We start from the raw sequence: 25685 nt of genomic DNA, 5'->3' as shown, positions 1-25685 counted from the left end.
AGCTCCAGCGGTGTTATATACCCCTCGTAAGCTCAAATTGATTGACTCGTATAACGTCATCGTCGGGTGCAAAAATCCTCCAACGAGAAATATGAGGGTGAAATGGGCATAATACTTGACCGAGGAGTTGGTACTGATCATGAGCTCACGCGGACTCTCTTCAGTAACATTTTGAGGCATCCAATTTCTCTTTCGGGAACGGGGCCCTACGGGTGGCGTAGCTCGGTCACGCTTGTGGGCCCTGCTGGTTAGCGTCCCATCATAAGCCTTCCGATTTGTGTGGTTCAAATCGAGGACACATAGTTAGTACCACAATACTCGAGTTACGGGGATTGGGAGGTAAAATGTACTGTCCGCAGTGGGTCCGCTGATGTGGAGGCTTCGGCCACGCGCTCTCACGAGACAAGCCTGACGTGAAGACATGCACATAAATGGTGGATGAGTGAACTGACCGCGGGGATTCGTTTCAAACACAAAGTCATCCACACACTCACACGCTGACCGCACCGATATGAAATGTTGCCCTGAAACAGGGGTAAAGCATTGAATCAATCGGAAGCGACGTTTGTTCATTGTATGGTCTTAGGACATCGTCCAGAGCTATGCAAATGTCCAGATGCTAATTCATGGCGAGAGCTCGAGGATCATTCGGACTTCATATGTGCCCGACACTCAACAGCCACGAATATCCAAAGAAGACGTTCCAAAGAACGCACCTCGGATGCTATAGCAAAGGATCTCCAGCTCCACGGCAAAAAGGCATAAGTTGGGAAAAGGAAACGCGAGATCACAACTCGTCACTCTGCTCGGATGCTAATTATGACTGAGACTGCATCAGTAATGATAACAGGGATCACAAGTTCAGGAAATACACACTACATGGACGCAGTGACCGTGTAGACTGGAACCGTTCATCAGCGAAAGCATCGCAATCGGAAAGGGTAACATCTTTCTTCACGAATAGTTGTATGACGAAGCAATTATCTGTGAGGCTACTCATGCGAGCTGATGTTATCAGCAATTGTCAAGGAAGAGAGTGTCTGCGTAGAGGAGCATAGACCATGGTGGAAGCAGGAGCTAGTGAAAGACGGAAATCAAACGGAAACGATTTCTCGAGCGCTCTCGGGGACTGCCGACAGACATGTTTGGTCTTGTTGAATTCCGAAGCTATTGCCTCTGAATACAACCGCTGTGGACTCGAAACCACTCCCACGAACGAGCGTGGTTGAATCGGATCTGAAGACAGTCGTTCAGCTCACGTGCTATTTTGCCGACTCGGCGCGGGGTACTGGTTTACGAGTCTACAACCGCTGGCTCGCGGGAGAAAAGGGAGGGCTGGATACCCTTCTGGGTCCGCTTACGAGCCTGAGATACCCCTACCGTGCTTTCCACGGCTGTTAATGGGAGATCAGGAACAGTCAAGAAACAGTTCTACATTATTTGTGTCAGTTAATGACGCGTGCTTGAACTTGGCTGCTACATTCCCTTCATCGCAACTGCTGCCGAACGTCCCACTCTCCTTCACGATCATCATTTCCATCAGATTCACAGTCAGCTCCCTCTCACTCACTCACTCCACTTCCTCGGCCAGATCCACCACCATCCTCCCCACGAGTGAGGATTTCCCCACTTCCCCACCATCCCAAATGGCGTGACAACGCCCGCCCAATCCCACCTCGTCGTCAATCCCGCGTAATCCTTCACAGCCTCCATCAGTCCAGTCCTCAGATTTATACTCCCCACGAGAGTGAAAGCGGCGATGCCGTCCGAGCCAGAGCCGTCGAAGTGCAGTATGTGCGAGGATGTCGGTTCAGACTCAGGCACGTCAGTCTCGGAGGGGGCCAATGGTGTGGATGTGGCGCGCAAAGTGAAATGCATGGGCGCATCAGCGCGTACGAATCCCATGTTGTTGTAAATGTAGTATCCTGCCCACTCCGAGTCTTCATTCGTTAAGCAAGAGAGTATGCGCCCTATGCCGAACCCTTTGCGATTCTCCGAACTGTCGCCCAGGTCGAGCCAGGGCCGCTCAGATGTCTGCGATAACGCACATGCGCCATTGCGATGGTCAGACCATGCTAGCCATGTGGTTGGATCGACCAGAGGTCCTTGGGCGACGGTATCGGCGAAGCTCGGAGGCAGTATGTTCAGAGAAGATGATGCGCCTTGGGCCGTGATGAACTGTACAAGGTAAGCGTGGAAGAACGCAAGTTTGATGAATGCACCGGAGAATCGCTTGGAGATGAAAATGGAGCTTGGATCGTCGTGGGACAGAAGCTGAGAACGATGATCTCCTGGACCAGAAGCTGGAGAGAAGTATTCGACGCTGGGACCGCGGCGCTGCGAATGTCGACGCTCATTGCTTAATACAATGGTGTAAAATTGGAGAGGAGTACTGTACGGCCGACGGGATGGTTGGTCGAAGAGGGAAGCCAACGAGTCGGTATGACCTTTAAATCGGTATCATGAAGTGATACGGACGATCAGGTCAGTATATTGGGCGGGGCGCGATTATATCGCCGAGGAAAAGAAAAAGGGACACGCACTGGCGAAGAACATCAATGCCACACAAAAGGACAACTGCTCCAACAGTGCAGCCGGAATTATAGACTCATCTTGCCACTGAGGCCCGGTCTGGTCTGCGAAAGCGAACTGGTTCACGGCCTTGGTGATCGTGAACCACGCAGGAGAGAACAGCGGGTTAGTCAATCGGGAAAGATTATGTTCTCCTGCAGTACAAAGTGTCAAAATACTGGCCGTTAGGAAATGCATCTGTACTGGTAACCAGCAGGAAGTTTGTGGCAAATAGATAGGCTTACGATGATGCATGATCACTGCAGGAAGCAGGTGAGCAACATTGGCCAACCAGTGTATCTTCTGACCAAGTTCAGCTGTGCCATCATGTTGTCCACTAGCGATACTACGAATGAGGCGGTTCAGATCATTATGTGGTCCTTGGCCGTCGAGAACTGGAGGAGCAACGTGCGGTGCTGTTGCACTGGTGGAAGAGCCTTCCGTGAACAGTTCTTGTACTCTCGAGTGTATATGATCGATACGCATCCAACGATCCGAGCGTGTCTGTATTTCGCCTTCGCCTGTGGCTTCTATCTCACCACGATCCCCATCCTCTTCCTCCCACGACTTTACATCCCACCCTTCAAGCGAGAGGCGTCGCTTGAACAGGACCGGGTCAGTGAGAGAGGCCCTCAGGTATCGAGTAGCGAATGAGAGGTGGAAGACATCTGCTGTCCGAGGGAGGCAGAGAGCGACTTTTTGAAGGATCTCGCAAGCAAGATCAGATATGACAGTAGATATAGAGGCTGGCATCGTTCAGCAGCTAAGTATCACTTTTGAGCCGTGAGGGTCTGAGGCGTGAATCACTGTGGTAAAGATGAAGGCGCGAGTATTTAGTTCAGAGTGTGACTGGGACGAGTCAGGAATGGCGTCGCTTCCGAATGACCAACAGCACAAGCACCGTTACTCGGAAACGAATCGGATCCCAGGATGAGCTGGGTGCAAGCACCTCATGTCACGCACAAAAAGCGGAAGTGCCACGATGATGTATGATAGGAATTTCCTGATCGCGTTGATCAGCCGGCGCCTCACGATCTCGTGCAATGTTCGACTTTGAAGCTCGAAGTCAAGACATGAGCACTACGGTCTCTAAAAGTATCCCTGTAACTGACTAGAATGAAAAGCAGCACATACTGCATGATGGGGTGAGGAGGTCAGCGACGAGTCACATGCTCTCCATTGTTCGCCACTGTTCGCAAGCTACGCCCACCATAACCCCTTTGTCTTCGCATCCTTCATGATATGATTTGTTGTATAAACCACTACTTCACGGTTTCGAAGGGAAATATCTTCGCATGATTTCTATCATGATCATCGCCAGGATAGTCTAGAAATCCGGACTCAACGAGCGAGGAAGACAATCGACGATCGTTCGTCCTCACTATAGATCGTTAGGAGAGACTTCATATCACATACGGTGGGCCCATCCCTCGATGTTATCTGCGGGCCCCTGCAAATGACACAAAAACAATCACCAGCCAATCCGGATTGTGAAGTTCAACAAGTCCGCCGAAGACAAGTCCAAGACACATCCACAATGAGGACAAGTTGCGAGCTTACCAGGAGCTAAATTCAGGGCCGAATGAGAAGTGAAATCAGGAAATGCGACAGAAGCGATCAACCCGAGCTCGTAGTTGGTGTGAAGAAAGATGAGGAACAGAGCTCGCACTGGAGATTTTGAACGTTGTCTTGCGGCGCCTGCCGGGTGTTGCGCCACAAGCATATGGGCCACACCTGTGTGTTCCCTTCTTCCATGTGGTACTGGCATATGCTATTTCCACTGGGCAAATCCTCGCCTGAAATTTGTCCGTGTAGTTTGATTTAAGTATATTTGAACTTTTTCGAGGGGATAGAGAATAAACAAGACGCAATAATGGCAACCTTTCATTCACGTAATCAGCGAGACCTCAACCCGCTCAATAGATCAACCCACACACAACATGCTGAAACGAAAACCTCCTCTCTCCTCCTTTGTCAACGGAACCCAATTCAAATATTGCCGCTTCGAATAAGTAGAACCACTTACTGACTGGATATCCTTCCGAGTCTGGGATTCGCATACGTATGAGCCTGAAATACCCTGACGATTTTTCCACGGCTGTACGTGGGAGCTCGGGAATAGTTGTTCATTATTTGCGTCAGATAACGACGCGTGCCCGAACTTGGCTGCTTATATTTCCTTCATCGCGCTACTGAACGGCTCCATTCTCCTTGACGATCATCATGTCTTTCGTGAGGGTCAGCTCCCTCTCACTCACTCCACTTCCTCGGCCAAATCCACCACCATCCTCCCCACGAGTGACGATCCCCCCACTTCCCCACCATCCCAAACGGAGTGACAACGCCCGCCCAATTCCACCTTGTCGTCAACCCTGCATAATCCTTCACAGCCTCGACCAGTCCAGTCCTCAGATTTATGCTCCCCACGAGAGTGAAAGCGGCGATACCGTCCGAGCCAGAGCCGTCGAAGTGCAATATGCGCGGGGGTGTCGGGTAGGACCCAGACACATCATAATAGGTGTCGGAGGAAGCCAATGCGATGGATGTAGCGCGCAAAGTGAAATGCATGGGTGCATCGGCGCGTACGAGCCTCATGTTGCTGTAGACGTAGTATCCTGCCCACTCTGAGTCATCGTTCGTCAAGAAAGAGAGTATGCGCCCTATGCCGAATCCTTTGCCATTGTCCGAACCGTGGCCCAGGTCGAGCCAGGGCCGCTCAGATATCTGCGATAGAGCGCATGGGCCCTCGTGATGGTCAGACCATGCTAGCCATGGGGTAGGATCGACCAGAGGTCCTTGTGCGACGGTATGGGCGAAATTCGGAGGTAGAAGGTTAGGAGAGAATGCGCCTTGGGCGGCGATGAATTGTACAAGATAAGCGTGGAAAGATGCAAGCTTGATGAATGCACCGGAGAATCGCTTGGAGATAAAAATGGAGCTTGGATGGTCGTTGGAAAGAAGGTCACAGGGATAATCCCCTGCACCGGAAGTCGGAGAAAGGTATTCGATGTTGCTGGGACCGCGGCGCTGGGAATGTCGATGGCCATAGCCTAATAGAGCATTGTAAAATTGGATGGAAGTACTGTGCGGCAGATGAGATGGTCGAGTAATCAACGAGGAGGCATCACCTTTGAATCATTATCATGAAGTAATACATATGATCGGGTCAGTATGTTGTCTGGCAGGGCACGATTGTAATCGCCGAGGAAAGGAAAAGGGGCACGTACCAGCGAAGAACATGAATGTCACACAGAAGGACAACTGCTCCAATAATGCTGCCGGAATAATGGCTTCATCTTGCCACTGAGGCTCAGGCTTGTCCGCGAAAGCAAACTCGTTCACGGCCCTGATGATCGTGGACCGCGCAGGAGAGAACAGCGGGGAAGTCAATTGGATGAGATTATGTTCTCCTGGGGTTCAAATTGTCAAAATATTGATCGGTAGCAAATGCATTCGTACTGGTAACCATCAGGAAGCTTGTGGGCAGTAGATGGACTTACGATGATGCATGATGACTGCGGGGAGAAGGCGACCCACATTGGCCAGCCATAGTATCTTCTGACCAAGTTCAGCTGTGCCATCGCGTTGTTCAACAGCGATACCGCGAAGAGATTCGTTCGGACCGTTGTGTGATCCCTGGCCGCTGAGGATCATAGGGGAGGCGTGCGGTGCTATTGCTCTGGAGGAAGAGCCTTCCACGAATAATTCTTGTACTCTCGAGTGGATATGATCGATACGCATCCAACGATCCGAGCGCGCCTGTATTTCGCCTCAGTCTCAACACGATCCCTGTCCTCCTCTTCCCACGACTCTACATCCCACTCTGCAAGCGAGAGACGTCGCTTGAACAGGACGGGGTCAGTGAGAGAAGCCTTTAGGTATCGAGTAGCCAACGAGAGGTGGAAAACGTCTGCTGTCCGGGGGAGGCAGAGAGCGACTTTTTGGAGGATCTCGCAGGGAAGATCGGAGATGACGGTAGATCTGGAGACTGGCATTGTGCAACAGCTGAGTACCACTTCTGAGTTGTGCGGGTCTGAGATGTCCAAGATGAAGATGCGACTATTTGATCTGGAGTGAACAAGGTACTGACGGGGACGAGTCAGGAATGGCGTCGCTTCCGAATGACCAACAACACAAGCACAATTACTCGGAAACGAATCAGATCCCAGGATGAGCTCGGCGGAAGCACAGGATGACACACACAAACGAAAGTACCACGGTGATATCGATGTAGAAATTTCCTGGTCGCCTTGATCGGCCGGCACCCCCCGATCTCGTGCAATGTTCGACTTTGAAGCGTTGACCTTGAAGCTCGAAGTCAAGACATGAACACTACTGTCATTGAGAATACCCCTAACTGACGAGAATGAAAAGCAGTACATACAGCATGGTGGGGCGAGGAGGCCAGTGACTAGTGCCGAGTTAACGTTGTATGCTCTCCTCCAATATCTTCCAGTTCAGCACTGCCATTCGGAAGCTACGTCCACCGTACATCCCTTGTCTTCACCTTCTTCATGATCACTATATCTACCTCGCGCTGGCACAAGAACGATCACCAGCCAACTTTCCGGATCGTGAAGTCAAACAAGTCCGCCGAAGACAAGTCCAAGGCGCATTCGCAATAGGAAAAAACTGCGAGCTTACCAGTAGGTAAATTCAGGGCTGAACAAGAGGTCAAGTCTGTCAACGAACAAGATCATAAACTGCCGTGTGGACAGAAAGCAAGCATGAAATGTAGTCAGCGTCTCCTGGGAATTGCCTGGGAAATTCGTATTGTGCTCGAGTTGGCCTGGAGTGGAGGGGTGACATCGTCTTTGTTTGTCCTTGTTGAATTCGGAGGCCATTAGCTTCCAACAGTTTGCTCCCGCAACGTCTCCAACTCGGTTCCCACGTTCTCCTCATTGTGCACCATGAACCAAAACATTAAACAAAACACCATTAGTTACAACGCCGATTGCAGTCCTTGCTGACGAGCAACGCTGACTTTGTAGAAAAGCCAAGGCCCAGGACATGTCCACAGTACGTATGTAAAAGGGCGAGACAACGGGCGGTCTCACATGCCGAGCAGCCACCTGACCTGGGTCTTAGCGCCAACTCCCGCCCTCAAATACCCCTCCATTGCGCATCACAATGACGCGCTCGACTTTCTCTGTTCCACCACTCCTCGTCCCCCGCTCACCTGGACAGTGTGGCACAAATGTCTCCCAATTTTCGAGCGGTCTCGCTTGTAGTGGCGACTATAGCTTTCTCTGTTGATCTGGCCCGTACTGCTCCTCAGGCTGGTGTTGATTCTACGAGTGTATCAGCGACGGCGACGGTGACGAGTGTATCGACCGTGTCGGTCTCGACGGTGGTAGCGAGCCCGACCGCGTCGTTGAGCGCCACATTACCTTCCCAGGTTCCGCTCCCGCCACACCAAGCTTGGTGCCCGAGCGAGATCTTTTGTGCAGGCGAGGTACGTCGCCCCTATCTTGTTCTGCCCAAGTACAAGCATCCCAAACCAGTGTTGAGGACAGATCCTTCAAACTGTCAACCTCGCACAACTCTACACCGACCCCAAAACATTCGTCGATAAACCGACACTCAACTCTACCCAATCCGTCCTGACCGCCTTCGCCTCCATCAACGCCACAGACTCGAACGGGACGACCACCGAAGGCTCTGTCCTCAACTTCGTCGATACCAACTTCGGCGGTGAGGGTCTCGAGCTCGAGGCGCTCGTTCTCGGCTCTTCGTCATCCAATTCCACTCCTGCGTTTTTGCAGAATGTGACGGACCCGGTGCTGAATGCATGGGCGGGCGTGGTGAATGGGTATTGGTCGGATTTGATCAGGTCGACGAATGAGAGTGCGGTTTGTGAGGAGGGGACGAGCGAGAGGTGTGAGAGTTCGTTGATTCCGTTGAATCATACGTTTGTGATTCCGGGGGGACGGTTCAGGGAGCAATGTGAGTTTTTTCCCCTCCGTATTCGAGTGGTTGGATACGAGGTGTGGTTGTGGTTCTCATTTATCTTGTGGACAGATTATTGGGATAGTTTCTGGATCGTTGAGGGTCTGCTGAAGTCGGAGTTGTACGACATTGTGAACTCGACACTTCAGAACTTCATGGACGAAATCGAGACGCTTGGTTTCATACCCAACGGAGGTCGTATCTATTGTCAGTCTTTCTTTTCTCCCCTGTTATCAGCAAGCGATTTTCCGAACTTACTGACGTCTATCAGATCTCAACCGGTCTCAACCACCTCTTTTCATCCACGTATGTCCACATCCATGATTTTGCATTCTTTATATGGGGTTATAACACACAATCTCAGATGCTCTACAACTACGTGACCACAACGAACGACACCTCCATCCTCACCCGCGCTCTTCCTCTCGCCGAGGTACGCCAATCCCTCCACATCTCCCCCTTTCCTCTTTCCTCCATTGTCCATCTCTCCTCTAACGCTAACCCACCCCGATCGTCCACAGAACGAACTCTCCTGGTGGCGAAACAACCGCACGATCGAAGTACGGAGCTCATACACGAACCAGACGTACGACATGGCTCGGTATGCGGTCACGAACTCTGCGCCGAGGCCGGAGTCGTATCTTACTGGTGCGTTTCGCAGCTTTAAGTTTGGATTTCCACTTTCATTGTTCGCCACAATGGTCACCCGCCACCACGATCATTCCCCCTTTTCTTCATAAAGAAATACCATATTTCATTGTACCTTTCCTCGAATGTGTGCTGATGGTCGGTTGTTGGACGACACGAAACGTTAGATTACGAGACGGCGAACGACCCGACGCTGCCTGCGCTGAACGAGACGGAACGAGCGGAATTGTATTCTGAGCTAGCCAGCGGTGCGGAGACTGGTACGTTTTCTCATGCCCTCTGTTGTCCGTCGGTGTTCTCTCCCTCCCTCCCTCTCTCCCTCCCTCCTTCTCTCCTTCTCTCCCTCCTTCTCTTCCCCCCTCCTTCCTGTCCACCGGGGACCCCGCTAACCGCAAAATGGTTCTCTTCTTGACCACCCAATGGTTCTGAAAACCTGCTGGTCTACGATATTGGTGTGGGGAAAATAGGATGGGACTACTCGACTCGCTTCGTGTCGCAGCCGCTCGCGGGCGGGAGTAATAACACGATCCCGGCGCTGAGGAGCTTGAATGTGAAGAATACGATCCCGGTGGATTTGAATAGTTTGCTATGTGCGTTAACTCTCATTCCCCTCTCTCTTTCTTCTGTTCCTTCCCATGCCTCTACATCGGGACCCTCCCCACGCCTTCATTTTCTGCCTTTATCATCTTGTCTCTGATAACTGAGAACGAAGTATCTAATCGCATTTGCACGAACAGACAACGCCAACGCCCTCCTCGCCTCGCTCTACACCATCTCCGACCCTTCAAGTTCAAACGAAACGGCGACGACGCTCGCGACGCAGCATCTCGAGATCGCGGAAACGATCAAAGCGGGCATTTTGGACTTATTCTGGGATGCGGAGAAGTTGGCCTTTTATGACTATAATCTGACGAGCGACGCGTACGTGCTCTCCCTCCTACCTTTTGCCTCCTTCCCACCTTTTATCTCCTTCCACCTTTTGCCTCCTTCCCACCTTTTGCCTCCTTCCCACCTTTTGCCTCCTTCCGTCCTTCTACCTCCTGCCTACATTTTACCGCGACCAAGAACTTTGTTGATGTGGTTGTTTTTGGTGTGGTGCGCTGAACAGGCGGAACGATATTTTCTCGATGGCGACGTTCTATCCGTTTTGGGTGGGTATCGTGCCTGATGAGATCTTGACGAACGAGACTAATGCGTTTGGCGCGTTTGCGAGCGGTGGGTCTTCTTCCCCCGCCTATGCCCATCATCTTGAACGGCGAAGAAGCTGATTTTTCTTGATAGTCAATATGGTGATGCAGAGGTATAACGGAACGCTACCTGTCACGTTCATAGAGAGTGGGCTGCAGTGGTACGTCCCCCCTTTTCCCCCCCTCCCTCTCTCGCTTCCTCACTCTCATGCTAACGACTCCTCCTGCACATAAAGGGACGACAACGCCTGGCCACCCCACCAGTACATCGCAATCCAAGCCCTCCTCTCCCTCCCCTCAAATCTCACAACATCTCCCCTCCCCACACCGCCAACCAACGCATCCTCCTACGCTCTCATCCCGTCCGGCCAGCTCAGTATTGCAGAGGACGAATTGCCGGGCCAGCCGATCGCGCCACTTAGCTCGGGGGTGAACGCGACGAAGGTGGGGCCGGGGGCGGATATTAATCTGCTTGGTGGAGGGAATGGAAGTACGGTGTTGAATGGTGGGAGTGCTGCGGGAGGAGAGGGGTGGAGAGATATGTTGGTGAGGGAGGTGGCGAATCGGTATGTTGGGAGTGCGTTTTGTAGTTGGTGAGTTTCTATCTTTTTCTTTCTCGTTTGTGTTGTCATTGTGTGCTTCTAACGCGGCACAGAACTAATAATCGTGTTACCGTTGACATAGGTACTCGACCGGTGGTTCCCTCCCAGGCTTACTCCCTCGTCTCTCCGACGCGGCGTTGAATATCAGTGGGAGCATCAATAACACTGGAAACGTACGTTCGCCATCATGTCTTGCATTTCCCCGGGCAAAAAACCTATGAGGTCGGTTCGCTCATTGGATACAGATGTTCGAGAAGTTCTCGAGGTCAGATATCGATATCGGAGGGACGGGAGGGGAGTATACCGTCCAGGTACGCCTTCCATTTCTTTACCCATAGACTTCGGCTCTAATCCCTCCTGCCTACCCCTTCCCCCTCACCTGCACACACCAATCCATCCTCACCTCCACGCATATGCACAACAGGCCGGCTTTGGCTGGACGAACGGTGTCGTCCTCTGGGCAGCCTCGAATTTCGGCCACGTACTCACCGCTCCGACATGTCCGGATCCTCTTGTCGAACTGACTGGTGTTTCGTCAAATTCGTCGAGCACTACTACTTCTACTGGGTCGGCGACGGCGACGGCTACGGTCACGGGGAGTTTGTCTGGGTTTGTGAGGTTCGTGACCATCCTTTTTCGTCATCTTTATAGGGTGATTTTGCTGATATAGTCCGATGTATGCATTTGTATAGCGCAAGTCCGGTGTGAGACATGAGGAGGGCGGGTCGGAAGAAGAAAAGCATGGACCTGGCAGCTGCAGAGGCAGATCTCTGCCTCTGAACCTGATGATGAAAAGTTGTCCGGGCATCTTCTCTGGTGACTATGTAATTTTATGAATTAACTGCGGTTTCTACTCTTTTCGTGTAGCGGAGGAGATGCGTGGCAGGGACGTGGAGGCAGATGTGGCCCACTGTACCCAGTGTGGCGCAACCTGGATCCTTCGGCATAGGCCGAAAGACGGATGTCTTGTCAAAGTCCGCCGAGGGCTCCTATCTTTGGTCTTGCTGACGACTCGTTCGACCTGCTTGCTTCTGCGACGTTTCTGCACTTTACCTTTGGTGTTTTAGGATTCTTATAGCCACACCGGTGAGTGAAAATTTCCGACCCGTTTAGGCTCTTGATGCGTCTCATGGACCTGGATTCGCACCTGGGATCAGAGCCTACACCTCGAGATAAGCTACCTGCCCACTCACCGTGAATATCTTGACGTTCTACCTGTGTTCTTCGGTCTCTTTCTATGATGAGCAATGTATATGTCCACAGTGTACTCGTTAGGCTAAACAGTGCCTACCATCGCGGTTCTTCTCGCAGGATATCAACTACCTGAAAGAGCACTGACACACTTATCTCTTAGCGTTTATACAGTACACTTCTCCTCACTGCACTTCCAGCTATGAGCTCACCTAACGCCTGACCTCCAACTCTGCCCACTGCTATCCCCGAATCTACAGCAGGCGATGTATCGCCGGCCGATTCACCCTCAGATTTTTCGTTCCCAAGACAATCCACATTAGGCGGAGAAAAGCGTAATCTCACCTGCGCTAGATGCTTTCAAGACGCAAGTGATCTAGGGCTAAACGCCAAACTCAAGATTTGCACACGATGTAAGAAGGTGGCCTATTGTAGTAGGCAATGCCAAGTCAGCGATTGGTCTGTTCATAAGTAAGCTCTCTCGCTACCGAATCTCTGCGAGAGACGACCATGACGGGAACCCGGCGAAGATGTTTCGCGTGGAGGCGGGGAAGATCAGGCCTCGAGAGTGGATGTTTGAGGTCGAGAACTTCGACGACACTGAAGAATAATTTTATGAGGGTGAGGACAGAACTGTTTCGCAGGATCAAGCATTCGTGTTGGAAGGTGACGGAGATGATCAAGGCGAGGAGGATGGAGGCGAGGGAGGGGCCCAAGTCTCAAGACGCACCGGAAGCGATCAGAATGCGCAATGGAAGGACGTACGCGACTCAATACTCGCCTCCATACCCCACCATACCGCCCAGTATCTCGAGTATCTCGATCCATCGATGCACGAATTCTTCTCCGGCATCATCCCCATCTGCTACTCCGTCGTCATTCCTGGTCGCTACAGCTTGAATTTTGTAGGACTTTGCCGTATCAGCGACGATCGGGTTCTGTTGCACGGCATGCCGGAGTTCATCAGATTCGTTTTGGGAAGCACTATGCCGCCGCCGAGACACGAAGTGTGGTTGGAAAGGTTGAAGAACAGAGTTGAGCTGGGACATGTCTTCAGGCTGGAGAGGTCTTCGTGGTCGAGCACGTTGGAGGCGGGCTTGGGCGAAATGAGGAGGAAGGAGGAGGGAGGGAAATTCCACTGGATTCTGCTGATGAGCGAGGAACGTAGAAGACACGGATATGAACATATCGTGTCTGGGTTGAGCTATTGACGGTGAGAGATCTAAAACTCGCCTGAGGTCTTTTTTTGCTGGTACTTACTGTCGTCAAACCTGTCAGCCTTCAGAAACATTTTCATTAGTTTTTCATTCACTCTACATCATGCATGTCCATCAACCTCATTTTATGTGCGATGTGGCACGTTGTGGCGTGGTGTACTTCGTAATGGCACCGGCCGATGCCGAGTTTGGGGGATTCAATTGTTCCATATTTCCGGCAAGTTTCCTAGTTGTTTCTTTGTATCGAACTTCCATCACCTCTCGTCCTCCTGGTTGTGCGAGATCACCACCTAATTTCCCGTTACCCAGATCGCAGACGGACCCAGGTGAGTCAATATCTTCTCAATCATCGTTACTGCGAGAAGCGGAGAGTAGCAGTGCGGAGTGCATCGAACGTCAGGTTCGAGACGGCCGTAATGTTGAAAGCACTCGGTCCGTCCCAGTTGATGCTGCAAATGCAGTCCTGTTTATCGGCTCCCCGGACATCCAAATGCCTGAGCTGACCTCCAACAATTTTCAGCACATCATTATCACGACTGCCCACAGCGTCGACCATGAGTTCTGCAGGGAAAGGCGATCCCACTAATCCAGAAGAACCTACCATTGACCGTCAGGTAGATGGCGTCGGAGGCGGCCCATCCGAAACCAGACAATCGCTTCCTTTGTTGGCCGATAGGACCCTGTGTCTAGGGTGTTACAAACGAGTATACCACATGAAGCCACAAACCAAACTCAAGGCATGCGGACGTTTTAGGATCGTTGCTTACTGCAGCAAGGATTGTCAGGTTAAGGACTGGCCTGCGCAGAAGTACGTCCGTGTTATATTCCCTGCCACAAATACTCATATAAGCTTTGCAAACCGATATGTCCACCTTGCATCACTGCTTTCTTTTGCCCTCACAATGACCCTATCTCCAAGATCGGTCTGCCGACGTACAGCAGAGAAGACGCGGACGAAAGAAACCAACGACGCCCTTCAATCCTTCGCATCCTGGTTCGACATGCACGAGCTGTCCCTCTACCAGGCTTCCTACTCTGCGATCTGTCATACACGACCCGACGATACCGTCAATGGCTTTGACTTTGACGCACACTATCTCTCCTTTCAGTTAGCTCACAGGGGTGACCATGATGGAGATCCTGCGAAATTGTTTCGTGTAGAGGCAGCAGAGATACGGCCCAGGACAAGTTTGAAGTTCTACATCAGGCCAGGGATGCCATATATTGGAGGCAACCAAATAACTGAAGGCATTGACAAAGAGTTCCAATCATTCCTTGATGGGATACCCGACCACAGGGCAAAATGTCTCGCCAGCCTCTCCCCCTTACAACGTCAATGTTTCGTCGGTGCCATCCCTGTCTTCTATCTTCTGCCTGCTGTCGATACAGACTTGACACTCATGGTATCTCACCATCTAACCGATGATCGCCAGCTTGTTGAGGCGTTGAGCAAAGGTCCAGATGAAGGTGGGAGGGGCCACGGTCGAGGCATGATTTGTGGTTGGAGAAACTGAAGACTAGGGTGGAATATGGACATGTTTTTGTCCCGCGGTGTGAGGTGGAAAAGAAGACTTGCGGGGCGAGATGAAAAAAGAGAAGGAAGGAGGGAAGTTCAGTTGGGTGGCGCTCACGAAGGAAGAAGCAAGAGAGTTTGGGTACCTGGACATCGTGTGTGCGCTGGTGTATTGATTCGACAAGCACACTGAACCCGGGGGGCCATGATCTTCTCTGTATTTATGGCGGAATTTGTTTACATAGCTCCTTTGTATATTGAATTTTGTGGCCACTATGTCTTTGCTTGCGACTCAGGCGTTTCGATGGCTTCTGATCAAAACAAGCACAAACAGTGAATATGCTTTTCCGATCATGCCCGAACCTCTACATCAGCGTCACTCATCTCTTCTGTCTATGATCAGGTAAGTAGGGGCCCCCAGAGCTAAATCCAGCACTGTCCATATTCTGGCCCAATCCTGGAGGTCCGGGTGATGGTACTTAGTCCATATTCTACAGAAGTCTAGATGGTGGGGTCACTCCATTCGAAGGCGAATAGTACGTCGGAATCGACAACTGCAGTGGAGACGGGTGATGAAGGAAGAACTGCATATGAGATAGTGCTCAAGATTACGCTGAGAGAATTGGAGCATCGCTGGATGAGGAGGATACGTAGTCGGATGGACGATGGATGGCCAGCTGTAGACAAACCGTAGGTAAGAACGTTCCTATCTTTCCTTATTCTTTCCTAGTTGCGGGAAAGGTATTAGACCAATGCCATGCGCTATACAGACAGTCGCTTTGGAGACGAAAGATGTACGTATTTCTTGCAGTTCTTCCCATCTCTGTGACTGGAGACTCGGAGATATAACCTCTGCGTCGAATTCCCTCTCCTCTCGTTGGATATCACGGCGAGTCCTGCTGCGTCGATTGGCCCTCACAAGGTAATAACTTATAGGTGGTCCTGTTGCTGAACAGGGTGTTTAATTTGGTTGTGCGATAACGTTCAAAACGTTCTTGAACGAAGAATGGGAGCGAATCAGCTGAAGCCAAGTTGGCTCGGTACCGTCTTGGTCCATCACTCGGCCTTCATGTCAAGCAAGGCACATGACCTTCGCTAGTCTGCGCTTCAATCGTGTTTGTCTGTTTCGGTTCCATTTATGCACACAAAGACTGTCCTTCCCTGTCAGGTTTCTTCCAAGAGAGCTGGGAGAGGTTAGGAGAGGTTCATAACTTTCTGGTAATCCTGTGTTTGGAAGAGCCAAACTCTAGGTCTCCGTGTTGGACAAAAAGCGCATCGATTGACTGTCAAGCACTGACATCACTCATCGACGATCCCGAATAGTCCGCGGTAGTTTGGTTCTCATCATTTCACTTAGATACCTCCGTATCCGCCTGCTTCTATGGGCCACATTGCTTTCATTCATGTTACGCAGGAACGAATGCCGTTCTGTCGAAGCTGCCCCCTCTCTCACAGTTCAATCTGAGGACGACAAGTCACCCCGTAATATTTCCGCGCAGCTCGTATCAGCCTGTACCTGTTGACTTGCTCACACGACTTACTAGGCAAAAGTGGGGGACATCATTTACTTCCTCGACTCCTGTGTACGCTAGTGACCTTTGTGCTTCACATGGCCTTCTTTCTTTTGAGCTCTCGTGTCCACTCTCATGACCTTGTATCATCTTGCTTGTGATTCCGAAGACCTTTGGGACCTCGCACCTTTGAATTCCGTTCCTAGTTTTTCTTCAGGTTGATGAACAATCGCTTACAACTCGGCCTCAAATCCGTCTTGATTTTTGCCGGTGTGTGAGTTGCGAATATGCGCACGTCCCCTTGGCTGGTCCACTATCCTCGTGTTTTCAACGCTGATCCCCCTCGGTGGAGCACTATATAGTCTTGCAGCGCGTTTTGGAGGAAAGCGCGGGTGGAACGACGTGTGTCTGTTCTCTGCTCTCGTCGCGCAGCACTTCCTTTGTCCTGTCAAGACCGTCGTCTTGTTCGTGAAACACGATGTCACGACGCCCGACCGCTCTGCTTACTCTTCTGTCTCTATGCCTGTCACTTCTCTGGTTCTCCACGATGTCAGTCGAGGCCATACCGACATCGAAAAGAGCCAACCCTACCATTAAGCTCGATGATGGGACTTTCACCGGAACGACCACAGGCACGATTGATAAGTTCCTTGGCATACCATTTGCCCAACCTCCGTAAGCCTACTTTGCCTCCCATTTGCCACCCTCATCCTGCAAATGCAGATCAGATATCTTAACCGCCCATGCTCCCCTAATTCTCGCTCCGTTGATTGCTTGCTGCAGCTCATGCTCTTAATGTTACGTATTGTAGAACAGGCGACCTACGCTTCCGACTTCCTCAAAGCGTCGATGCCTATACTGGCACCTTTGATGCCACTGCTATGGCGCCCTCATGCCCTCAGCAGGACTTGACCCTGCCTATATCTGATGTTCTGGCTCAGGAAGCAGTCGACGCTTTATTGAACACGGTTTATGGGGTCGTTTTCCCGGATAGCGAAGATTGCGAGTATTTTCCCAAATATTGTTTCGAGTGGAACAGGTATGGGGCTTGGTACTGAGAGACTAATCCTACGATCAGGCTTGTACATCAATGTAGTCAAGCCGTCTAGTGCAGCAAATGATTCTGCGCTGCCTGTCGCTGTGGTGAGCACAACTTCCCTATGTATGGTGCAATCTTAGGTTCTGATCACGGCTTTATCATGTAGTGGATCTTCGGAGGTCAGTTCCATCACTGTAGAATCTATCATATCATGACTGAAGACCGCCTCTGTACAGGTGGCTTTGAACTCGGCGGACCATCTATGTACGCCATTTGCCGCGTTGGAACAAATCATCTGGAGTACGTTACTGACAATTATTGACTCAGGTATGACGGGACAAGTATCGTTCAACGTTCCATTGACCTCGGCGAGCCGGTAGTCTACGTGAGCATGGCATACCGGTAAGCAACTCTCGTTGCCTTGGGTGCACTGCCTATATGCATTCGTTGCTTTTCCTTGTTTGACGCAACACGCAGTGTCTCCGGTGAGTGGAGCTCGAGTATTTGATATCAGTTTTACTGTTCGACTGAAGCTACGAACTGATCACCAGCTTTCGGGTTCTTGGCCAGTCAGGAAGTGAAAGACGCTGGAGTTGGCAACTTGGGCTTGCAAGATCGTAAGAGCTTCTCTACTATGCTCCACATGCCATGACGCTTCCTCGCCCGAGTTGCTGAATATATCATATACTACACCAGAACGTGAGGCACTCCGCTGGGTACAAAAGTATATTAGCACCTTCGGGGGCGATCCTACCAAAGTCACAATGTTCGTTCGACTACTTCCCTACCATCAATATTGCTTCTGCACCTATATGGAGATGTTGATCTTCTTTCTTCCTACTCCGTGTTCTCTACTTTCGTATAGCTGGGGCGAATCCGCTGGAGCTATCTCCATTGCACTACACATGCTAACAAACGGCGGGGACACAGAAGGTCTCTTCCGCGGCGCCTTCATGGAATCGGGCTCCCCTATCCCCGTAGGTGATATCACAGGCGGTCAACCATATTACGACGATCTCGTCGAGAGGACTGGTTGCAGTGGAAGTTCTGACACGTTGGAGTGCCTGAGGGGAGTGGAGTATCAGACTTTACTGGACGCAGTCAACCAGAGTCCTTCCATTTTTTCATATCAGGTGGATCGAATCATACTCCGATCTACCACAAATGAACTGTAACTAAAGTGTAGAGTTTGATTACAGAGTTTGTCTCTGGCGTGGCTACCAAGGGCAGATGGGGTCTTTCTGGAAGATTTACCACAGCAGTTGGTGCTCCAGGGCAGCGTAGCGAATATACCCTTTGTTAATGGTACGTGCTTCCACTATGTCTATGGATGTGCTTATTTGCAGCATTGTGACGACCACGATCTGTACTTTGGTCCGTGTAGGCGATTGTGATGATGAAGGTACGTTATGTACGTTGTGGTTGATCAGTAAGTCTCAAAGTAAGACCGCTGATTGCGTATTTGAATGAAGGAACACTCTTCAGTCTATCCAATCTCAATGTTACGTATGTCGTCACAGCCCTTTTAATTCTTCAAGTCATGCATATTTTAATTTGATAATCTTCGACATTGTTGCTTCGGCAGCACCGATGCGGAAGTCACAACTTATGTCTCCGAGATCTATCTCCCCACCGGCACCTCCTCCGAAATCTCCCAACTCCTCTCGCTGTACCCATCCGACGCCTCCGATGGCTCTCCTTTCGACACGAGTGTCTTCAACGCTATCACACCGGAGTTCAAGAGACTGGCGGCAATGCAAGGTGATTTGGTATTCCAAGCGCCGAGGAGGTTCTTCCAGGGACAGATGAGCGGAAAGAGCGATCAGTGGTCGTTTTGTAAGCTGTTTTTCGCTTCATATTCGACGCTTTCGAAACAGACCGAGTACTCATGGTTGATTGTCTGGTAATACGTGATATTATGACACGATATAACCGTAGTGAGTAAGAGAAACAAAGCGATACCCGTTCTTGGCTCGGTGAGTATTCTTCACCTTTCACCTTGTTTGTCCTGACACTTACTTGACTGACTGCCTATACTCATAATTAATCATAAAGTTCCATGCCTCCGACATCCTTAACGTCTACGGTGGAGGAGATATGGCCACCTACCTCGTCAACTTCGTCAACTCTCTGGACCCAAACACAAACTCTGCCGGCGTCGCCACTGGTAAGTCTGAGCTATGGTTCGCGCTGACGACTCTTCTCTGACTCTGTTTGTGTCTATTGCATGAAACATGTGACAGGCGGTCTCCTCAACTGGCCCCAATACAGTAACTCTACACCGACGATGATGACCTTCCTCGACGGTCTCATCCCGAGGGCTTTGAGCGATGACACGTATAGGAGTGACGCAATGACGTTCATGACAGAGTTAAGCTTGATGCACCCGATCTGAGTACGAGGTAACCACGTTTGCATGTGTGCATATGTATCGCTTTTGGGCCTCAATGATCATGATATCAATAATCAATGTGATTGAAATTTCCAGTCCGAGTCTCCGCCACAGTGGCGCATTTTCACCAGGGGAGTATGTTCAGCGCGTTATCATGCGAATAGACACGCCCAGACTTCCAAACATTGTGATGTATAATAGTAATTGACGATACCACTACCCACGCCTTGCAGAAACTCTTCTTCTTGTACCCTGAGACTGTCTGTCCGCACCCTCGTCACCATTCCTGAACCTCCCTACACCCAACCCAGTCGACGTCCCCCGCGACACATTCTTCGGCACGCTCAATCCCATCTCATTCATGGCCTGCATCTCAGCGGCGAACTCCTCTCCCACCCGCGAAGCTCTCGAGATAGTCGACGCCAACGTCATCGTACTCTCGCTCAAACCCAAACCCTCGCCCCCACCCAATTCTCTCAACTCTTCTAACGCCTCCTTCCTTTCCTTCGTTTTCCTCGCCTCATCCGCAGCCTTTGCCTCCCTCTCTCGCCACAGAACCTCCAGGTCCTTCACGCTCAGCCTATATTTCCGCGGCATGATGCCCTTCCCGAACCTCTGTGTGACGTGATTCGAACACAACAACGCCACACAGATACTGATCAACAAGAGCGGAACGACCGAGAATACGACGCCGTAGATGGTCCCGAGCACCTCCCTCTCGAATCGGATGAGCGGACCCTCGCATCCGGGAAGGACCGTCCGCGGCCAACACATCCCTCCTGCACTAACACCTCCACCGGGCGAGAAAACCGCACCATGGTCCGCGTTGACCCATCCACAACACTCCAGCGCGCTCTGCAAGAGGACTCGGCCTGGGTCACCGTATACGCCGAACCAGGCCTCGCTCAATTTTCTGTCGAGCTTGAATGTGGATTTCTTGTAGGTGAGGTAGCCGATGGAGGTCCAGGAGATGAATGCGGGAATGAGGAGCAGGGTGTAGAGTGCGAGAATCTGGCGAGAATTGAGCAGGGTACCGGAGAGGCCGAAGAGAGATGCGAGGAGGAGCAGACAGCTCGAAAGAGTCAGGAGTGTCAGGGCGGCGACGTCCGTTATTATAAGGGGTGGGGCCAATGGGTAAGCTAGATGTGCAGAAAAGCGAGGCAAACGATCAACGATCAGAAAGAAGGGATATTGAGGTAGTAGAAAGAGTAGCAGGAATGAGAACGTACCAGCAAACCACGTTAACACACAGCCCACAACACCGGCGATCCCCAACGCCAACACCGATAACACACTCAAGAACAAACACCATTTATGAATCGTCCACGACCCTCTCACATCCAGATCCAGTCCCAACCCACTTTCCTCAGTGAGCAGATCCTTCATCTCCCATACCCCAAGCATGGTCATACCAGCTCCAGCAGCATTCGCGCCGAATACATTGGACGCAGCACCATTGTGGCCCTTGTGAGATTGTGAGTACGAGAGGCTATCGGCACCAGCGCCGGAGAGCAGTGAATACCGCGATGCAGATGACTTCGACGTCGAGTTTCGAGAAAGCCAGTGTCCGCGAGATGAGACTGAACCCGACGATGCGGAGGCGGCCATCCGTCGAGTTGACCGTGGACGGACCCACTTATCCGTGAACTTGTCGGCTGGAGCGATGCCCTTTAGCGTTGAGTCCGATTCGCCAGTCTGAACCCTCGAGTTCGAGGGTCGTATGGTAGTCTGCCCGTCTTCCGAACTCGACCTCGAGCTGATATCGGAAGCGGTACGCGTGGGAGTGAGATTAGCGCCAGTGTTGGAGTTGGAGTCCGCATTGGAAGAAGCGACCGAGGTCTCTCTCGACATCGCACTGCCAGCGATGAACTCTCCGGAGGGTAGCCCCACGTCTCTCGGTACGAACATTTGCTTCTTCGAGTTCGAATGTGCAAGGGAGCCGAAGGTAGTATACAGCCTCGAAAAGGCGTTGGCATGCGAGCGGACGTCGTTCGAAGTCGTTCGGGACTGGGAGGGACAACGGGAAAAGTTTGGCGTAGGCATCTGGGAGGGAAGACTGGTATCTGTGTCGATGCGTGAGTTCGTGGGGCGTGCGTTGAGAGCATCCACGATGTTGGTGAATGGGTCGTGGGTATCGGTGTTCTTGAAGAACCAAGAAGCAGCGGACGGCTGAGGACCAGTAAGTTTCGGACCTGGACCTGGACCAAGACGTGGAGTAAGGAGGATGGGACTAAAATGCTCTTCCTGCTCCTGAAGCTTGAACGTATGCACATGCATTTCTTCCTCCAAGTCGGAGCATTCTGTCTCGCTTGACCTCGAGCTCTCTCTGCTCATACTCGTCGCCTCTTGTCCCATTCTGTCACCCGGGCCCTTCGGCGGAGCCTGCAACATATCGGGAACGGACGGTAGATCTTTCATCTGACTCGCCGCCCTCCGTAGATCGAAATTCGAAGCAAAACTTGATATCTTTGCGTTGACGAAGGCCGGCAATTGAGGGAGCGAGGGCGAGGGATATGATGTCGTAGATTGTGGAATGTGGCGTGGTACGTAGGTAGATGGCGGGTAGAGGGTGGAGTTTGACGTGCTTCGGGTGATGGTATTGTTGCTGGAGATGGATTCGGGCGAGCCGACTCCACGGCGGTGGTTTCCGTTGGAGGTGGTGGTCGAGGTTGAGGTCGAACGAGTAAGCCAGCGACTATCGGAGTTACCATCCTGTATAAATGACGAGAACAAGACAGAATCAGTAATATTTCACTGAGAAGGGAAATGGGGGGTGTAAAAAATTTCAACGTACCCCATACTGAAAAGTAACAGTAGAACCACCGTGAAGAACCGAGAAAGAAGATGATGACAAAGGAGTGATGAGGGGACGAGACATCAATTTGGGATCATCGCCAAAGTCCATGCTTGGGAGATTATACAACATCTCCGAGGATCTGGGTGGGCAACCTGCGCGGACTGCGTGGCAGCTTGACGTACGCAACCTTCGCGGGGTGTGCACTGATGTTGAGGGTACCAGAGGAAGGACAGTCTCAAAGAGCCTGAGACCACTGATAGCGTCATTCTCGGGCTGTATTTTAATCTGGCCTGTTGGCCTGTTCAACGATGGAGGTGAGACCGGAGTGCGTCCAAGTTTCAGATTAGAAGAACCGTACCTTCATGACCGTAGGTACTGTCCTGAGACCCCTGTTTTCTCCTGATGTTTTCTCCTGATATCAAGTATATGCTGTATGGCTCAGTTTTCGAGGTCGCGGTGTATATCGCCCAGTAATTTAGCGATTGGTATCAGTAAATTCGCTGGCATCTTGCCCCAGGTGGTTGACGTCCTCGAGTCAACTCGTTATCCTCGAAAACTGGCAATCGACCCGGTGAAAAGAACTGCATGAATCGTTTTGTATCTAGTATTATCTTGGAGCATGGCCCAGATCATATAGGAAAGAAACTGGGAGTGTCGACAGTTCAGGAAGCCAATGGTAGAGACTCGAGACAATCGTCAAATCCGAGTCGCGACGGAGATGTGGCCCTCATAACGCCACACAAAACAGCTCAAAACAAACTCGCCCTATCGGTAATGCGCCATTTCGGCAGGCTTTTTCTCTTCCCCCAACACTCTCCTCGTGCTACACCGCCCGGTTTCATCGCCACTGGTCCTACAGTTCTGAGCCAGTGCTATTCAGGTACGTCGTACTATTATTGCACGTTTTTAGCTCTGTAGGAATGCGAGATACCCAAAGGAGTAAAGTCTGAATCAGCGTCCTGCTTTCGTCATACACAAATTCGGATCTGCTCGATCTTCAATCCTGGGTATTCTGGGGGCAATACCTTCGCCTGTCAGACTGCAAGTCACCTTTGTTGGTGAAACAGTCTTGAGATCAGTTCTGGATCCCTGAATCAGTTCGCATATGTGGTTCCGAATACGGCCGCGCCTTGTTCGAACACTCTTCGAAATCATCGAGCTTAAGCATTCTGACTGAAAGACGCAGGCTGCGATTTATCTGAGGCAGACCGGCCGGTCTACAATGGTTAATCATGCGCGATAACCCATGAAGTCATGTCTGTTCGCGAAAGGACGGATTTGTCCTCTCTCCGTGCCCTTCTGCAACGAGCGTCTCCTTAGTAGACCTCCGAGGCATTCCATCGTGGCGATGAAACCACTTTCGATAGCTTCGCACTCCAGTCTATCATACTTGGGTGGCGCTTTTTGGCTGGACCATTCGATCGTGAGCGGCACCAGAGGAATACATTATGCGACCCGGGCATGTATACAGTACTTTGGCGGTACGTTGGGCTTTGTTTTTCTGGTCCGCGCTTACCGTCCGACCAACAGCAGTCATCACGGGGTATAAATCTCTAACTATAGGCCATCAGAGCTCAATGACCACCACCTATCGCCCAATCCATCATCAAGACTCGTGTATATGTTGCTCTCTCCCTCGGGGTTTCCAGGCTATCGCGGTAGAAACATGTCTCTCCACCGTATCCGGAACTCTGAGGGCCACGGAGTTGCCGGAGTTCCGTGGTGGCTGGACTCCGACTCAAATATACGACCGAACCGAGACGTTGGTTTGGGATGCTCAACTTACCCCGGGTAGTACTATTAGGGTGGAGCATGCACTGTTCGTTCTGTGACAGCAATCGCCTGTCAGCCCCTGAAGCCGCAGGGCGGGAGTCGGGGCGCATGCAATCCAAGTAGCCTCTCATTTGGGTAGAAAACGCTAACCTCGTTAGAGCTGCATGTTGGTTTGCTATTATTGCCTCGTCAGACACGGCCACTTACCGCATCATGACTTCGATCTACATCTTCGTGCAGTAACATGACAGTGTGCCACCCCGGACGATTGGATTGCTCCTCAGATCTACATAATTGATCGCATCCTGTGTAAACTGCAGCCCAAACAGAGCACAACGTCGTTGTCTCGGCTACCCACGTACATCTCCGCGTCGACGGAACTAAGGCGATGAGCAGAGTGGTGTATTGCTTCGGGAGTGGTCTCCGGTCTTGTATGATTGCTGGTATCTCACTGACTCGCTCCGACTAACAAAACTTTTTATCAGCACCGAAGGAGCGGTATATTGCTATAGCCGCGTCTACACGTTGTAATGGCGTGTACCAAGTATAACAACAGATATTGGGTTGACTGCTATTACTTAGTCGGGTCTTGATGCAGCCTTGGCTGTATAGCAACGGTTAGCTCGTTCCTGCTCGTTCGTTTATCCTTCTAAGCTAGGTAGATTTGGATAATACGGCCAAGTTCTCCGAATAGGCTTCTCAAGTGCTTACTTTCCTGCCCTCTAAATCATCTTCGGCCGTGGCGCTCGGACGAGGCTCAGCAAAGTGCTCGTTATTTATACTTTTTCGTGCTCGGAATTGTCGGCATCAAATGCTCTGTAAGTCCCACTACATCAGCGTGGTACAGTGATCATGTCCTTGGCAAGCTCGTCCCTCGGTGAGATAAATTTATAGAGTGCTTTTGTCCACTTGTAGCGGCCGGCGCTGTATCCGCCTCCCCACTTACACGTTTCTTTTATGTCTCGAGGCTCCTGTATACATACGGATCTTGATCGTTCCTGGATTTCTGGGTCTTCCCTTACAGGACTGCTCGCTGCTGCAGGCAACGCCGGCACTCTATCCGTGCTTTTACGACACAAAATACGGTTTGCAGGACCTGTCTGATGAGATCTTCAAGCGAGCGGACAGCTCTACAGGCTCAGTTCTCAGGACTGTCCTCGGGGAGAATTAGGCGCCTGCTTTTCGGCATACTTGGACTTCCTGCAGGTCAGCCGCTTAGATGGGTTTGTGAGGCGGTCGCACATTGGCTACCCACATCGCGACGATCCGGAACGAACCAGCGTCTCTCGACATGA

At 51.3% G+C, this 25685-nt stretch overlaps 6 protein-coding genes across 6 annotated transcripts; 3 read left to right on the top strand and 3 right to left on the bottom strand.

Moving 5' to 3' along the window:
* Positions 1-1424: 1424 nt before the first annotated feature.
* Positions 1425-3324, bottom strand: STEHIDRAFT_169150 (uncharacterized protein; the record flags this gene model as incomplete). The annotated part of the gene is made up of 3 exons (XM_007304997.1): positions 1425-2447; positions 2544-2726; positions 2817-3324. 3 exons carry the CDS (start codon positions 3322-3324, stop codon positions 1567-1569), a joined length of 1572 nt encoding a protein of 523 aa, XP_007305059.1. The 3' UTR covers positions 1425-1566.
* Positions 3325-5398: 2074 nt separating this feature from the next.
* Positions 5399-6386, bottom strand: STEHIDRAFT_122155 (uncharacterized protein; the record flags this gene model as incomplete). Its single annotated transcript, XM_007304996.1, has 3 exons — positions 6072-6386; positions 5799-5981; positions 5399-5699 (listed from the first exon to the last, which is right to left on the bottom strand). Coding segments are annotated over exons 1-3 (590 nt in total), but the record flags the coding sequence as incomplete, so codon positions are not given.
* A 1343-nt stretch (positions 6387-7729) lies between these two features.
* On the top strand, positions 7730-11841 carry STEHIDRAFT_147661 (glycoside hydrolase). Its single transcript, XM_007304995.1, has 16 exons — positions 7730-8026; positions 8088-8517; positions 8593-8727; positions 8792-8826; positions 8885-8953; positions 9042-9168; positions 9336-9428; positions 9636-9758; positions 9906-10089; positions 10277-10383; positions 10450-10516; positions 10592-10948; positions 11040-11130; positions 11203-11268; positions 11382-11575; positions 11650-11841. Exons 1-16 carry the CDS (start codon positions 7769-7771, stop codon positions 11663-11665), a joined length of 2352 nt encoding a protein of 783 aa, XP_007305057.1. The 5' UTR covers positions 7730-7768; the 3' UTR covers positions 11666-11841.
* Positions 11842-14267: 2426 nt separating this feature from the next.
* On the top strand, positions 14268-14879 carry STEHIDRAFT_157704 (uncharacterized protein; the record flags this gene model as incomplete). The annotated part of the gene is made up of 1 exon (XM_007304994.1): positions 14268-14879. The coding sequence occupies one exon, from the start codon at positions 14268-14270 to the stop codon at positions 14877-14879; it is 612 nt and encodes a 203-aa protein (XP_007305056.1).
* A 2057-nt stretch (positions 14880-16936) lies between these two features.
* STEHIDRAFT_157703 (carotenoid ester lipase precursor) lies at positions 16937-19823 on the top strand (the record flags this gene model as incomplete). The annotated part of the gene is made up of 17 exons (XM_007304993.1): positions 16937-17064; positions 17201-17412; positions 17468-17532; positions 17595-17607; positions 17665-17692; positions 17756-17830; positions 17906-17913; positions 17980-18045; positions 18125-18194; positions 18294-18561; positions 18628-18733; positions 18813-18830; positions 18901-18934; positions 19014-19264; positions 19367-19404; positions 19484-19595; positions 19672-19823. 17 exons carry the CDS (start codon positions 16937-16939, stop codon positions 19821-19823), a joined length of 1644 nt encoding a protein of 547 aa, XP_007305055.1.
* Positions 19824-20036: 213 nt separating this feature from the next.
* Positions 20037-21426, bottom strand: STEHIDRAFT_98575 (uncharacterized protein; the record flags this gene model as incomplete). The annotated part of the gene is made up of 2 exons (XM_007304992.1): positions 21050-21426; positions 20037-20959 (listed from the first exon to the last, which is right to left on the bottom strand). The coding sequence occupies exons 1-2, from the start codon at positions 21228-21230 to the stop codon at positions 20037-20039; spliced, it is 1104 nt and encodes a 367-aa protein (XP_007305054.1). The 5' UTR covers positions 21231-21426.
* Between the last annotated feature and the right edge of the window lie 4259 nt (positions 21427-25685).

Source organism: Stereum hirsutum (assembly GCF_000264905.1).
Source record: "Stereum hirsutum FP-91666 SS1 unplaced genomic scaffold STEHIscaffold_8, whole genome shotgun sequence".
NCBI lineage: Eukaryota > Fungi > Basidiomycota > Agaricomycetes > Russulales > Stereaceae > Stereum > Stereum hirsutum.
This window is presented reverse-complemented; position numbering and strand designations above follow the sequence as displayed.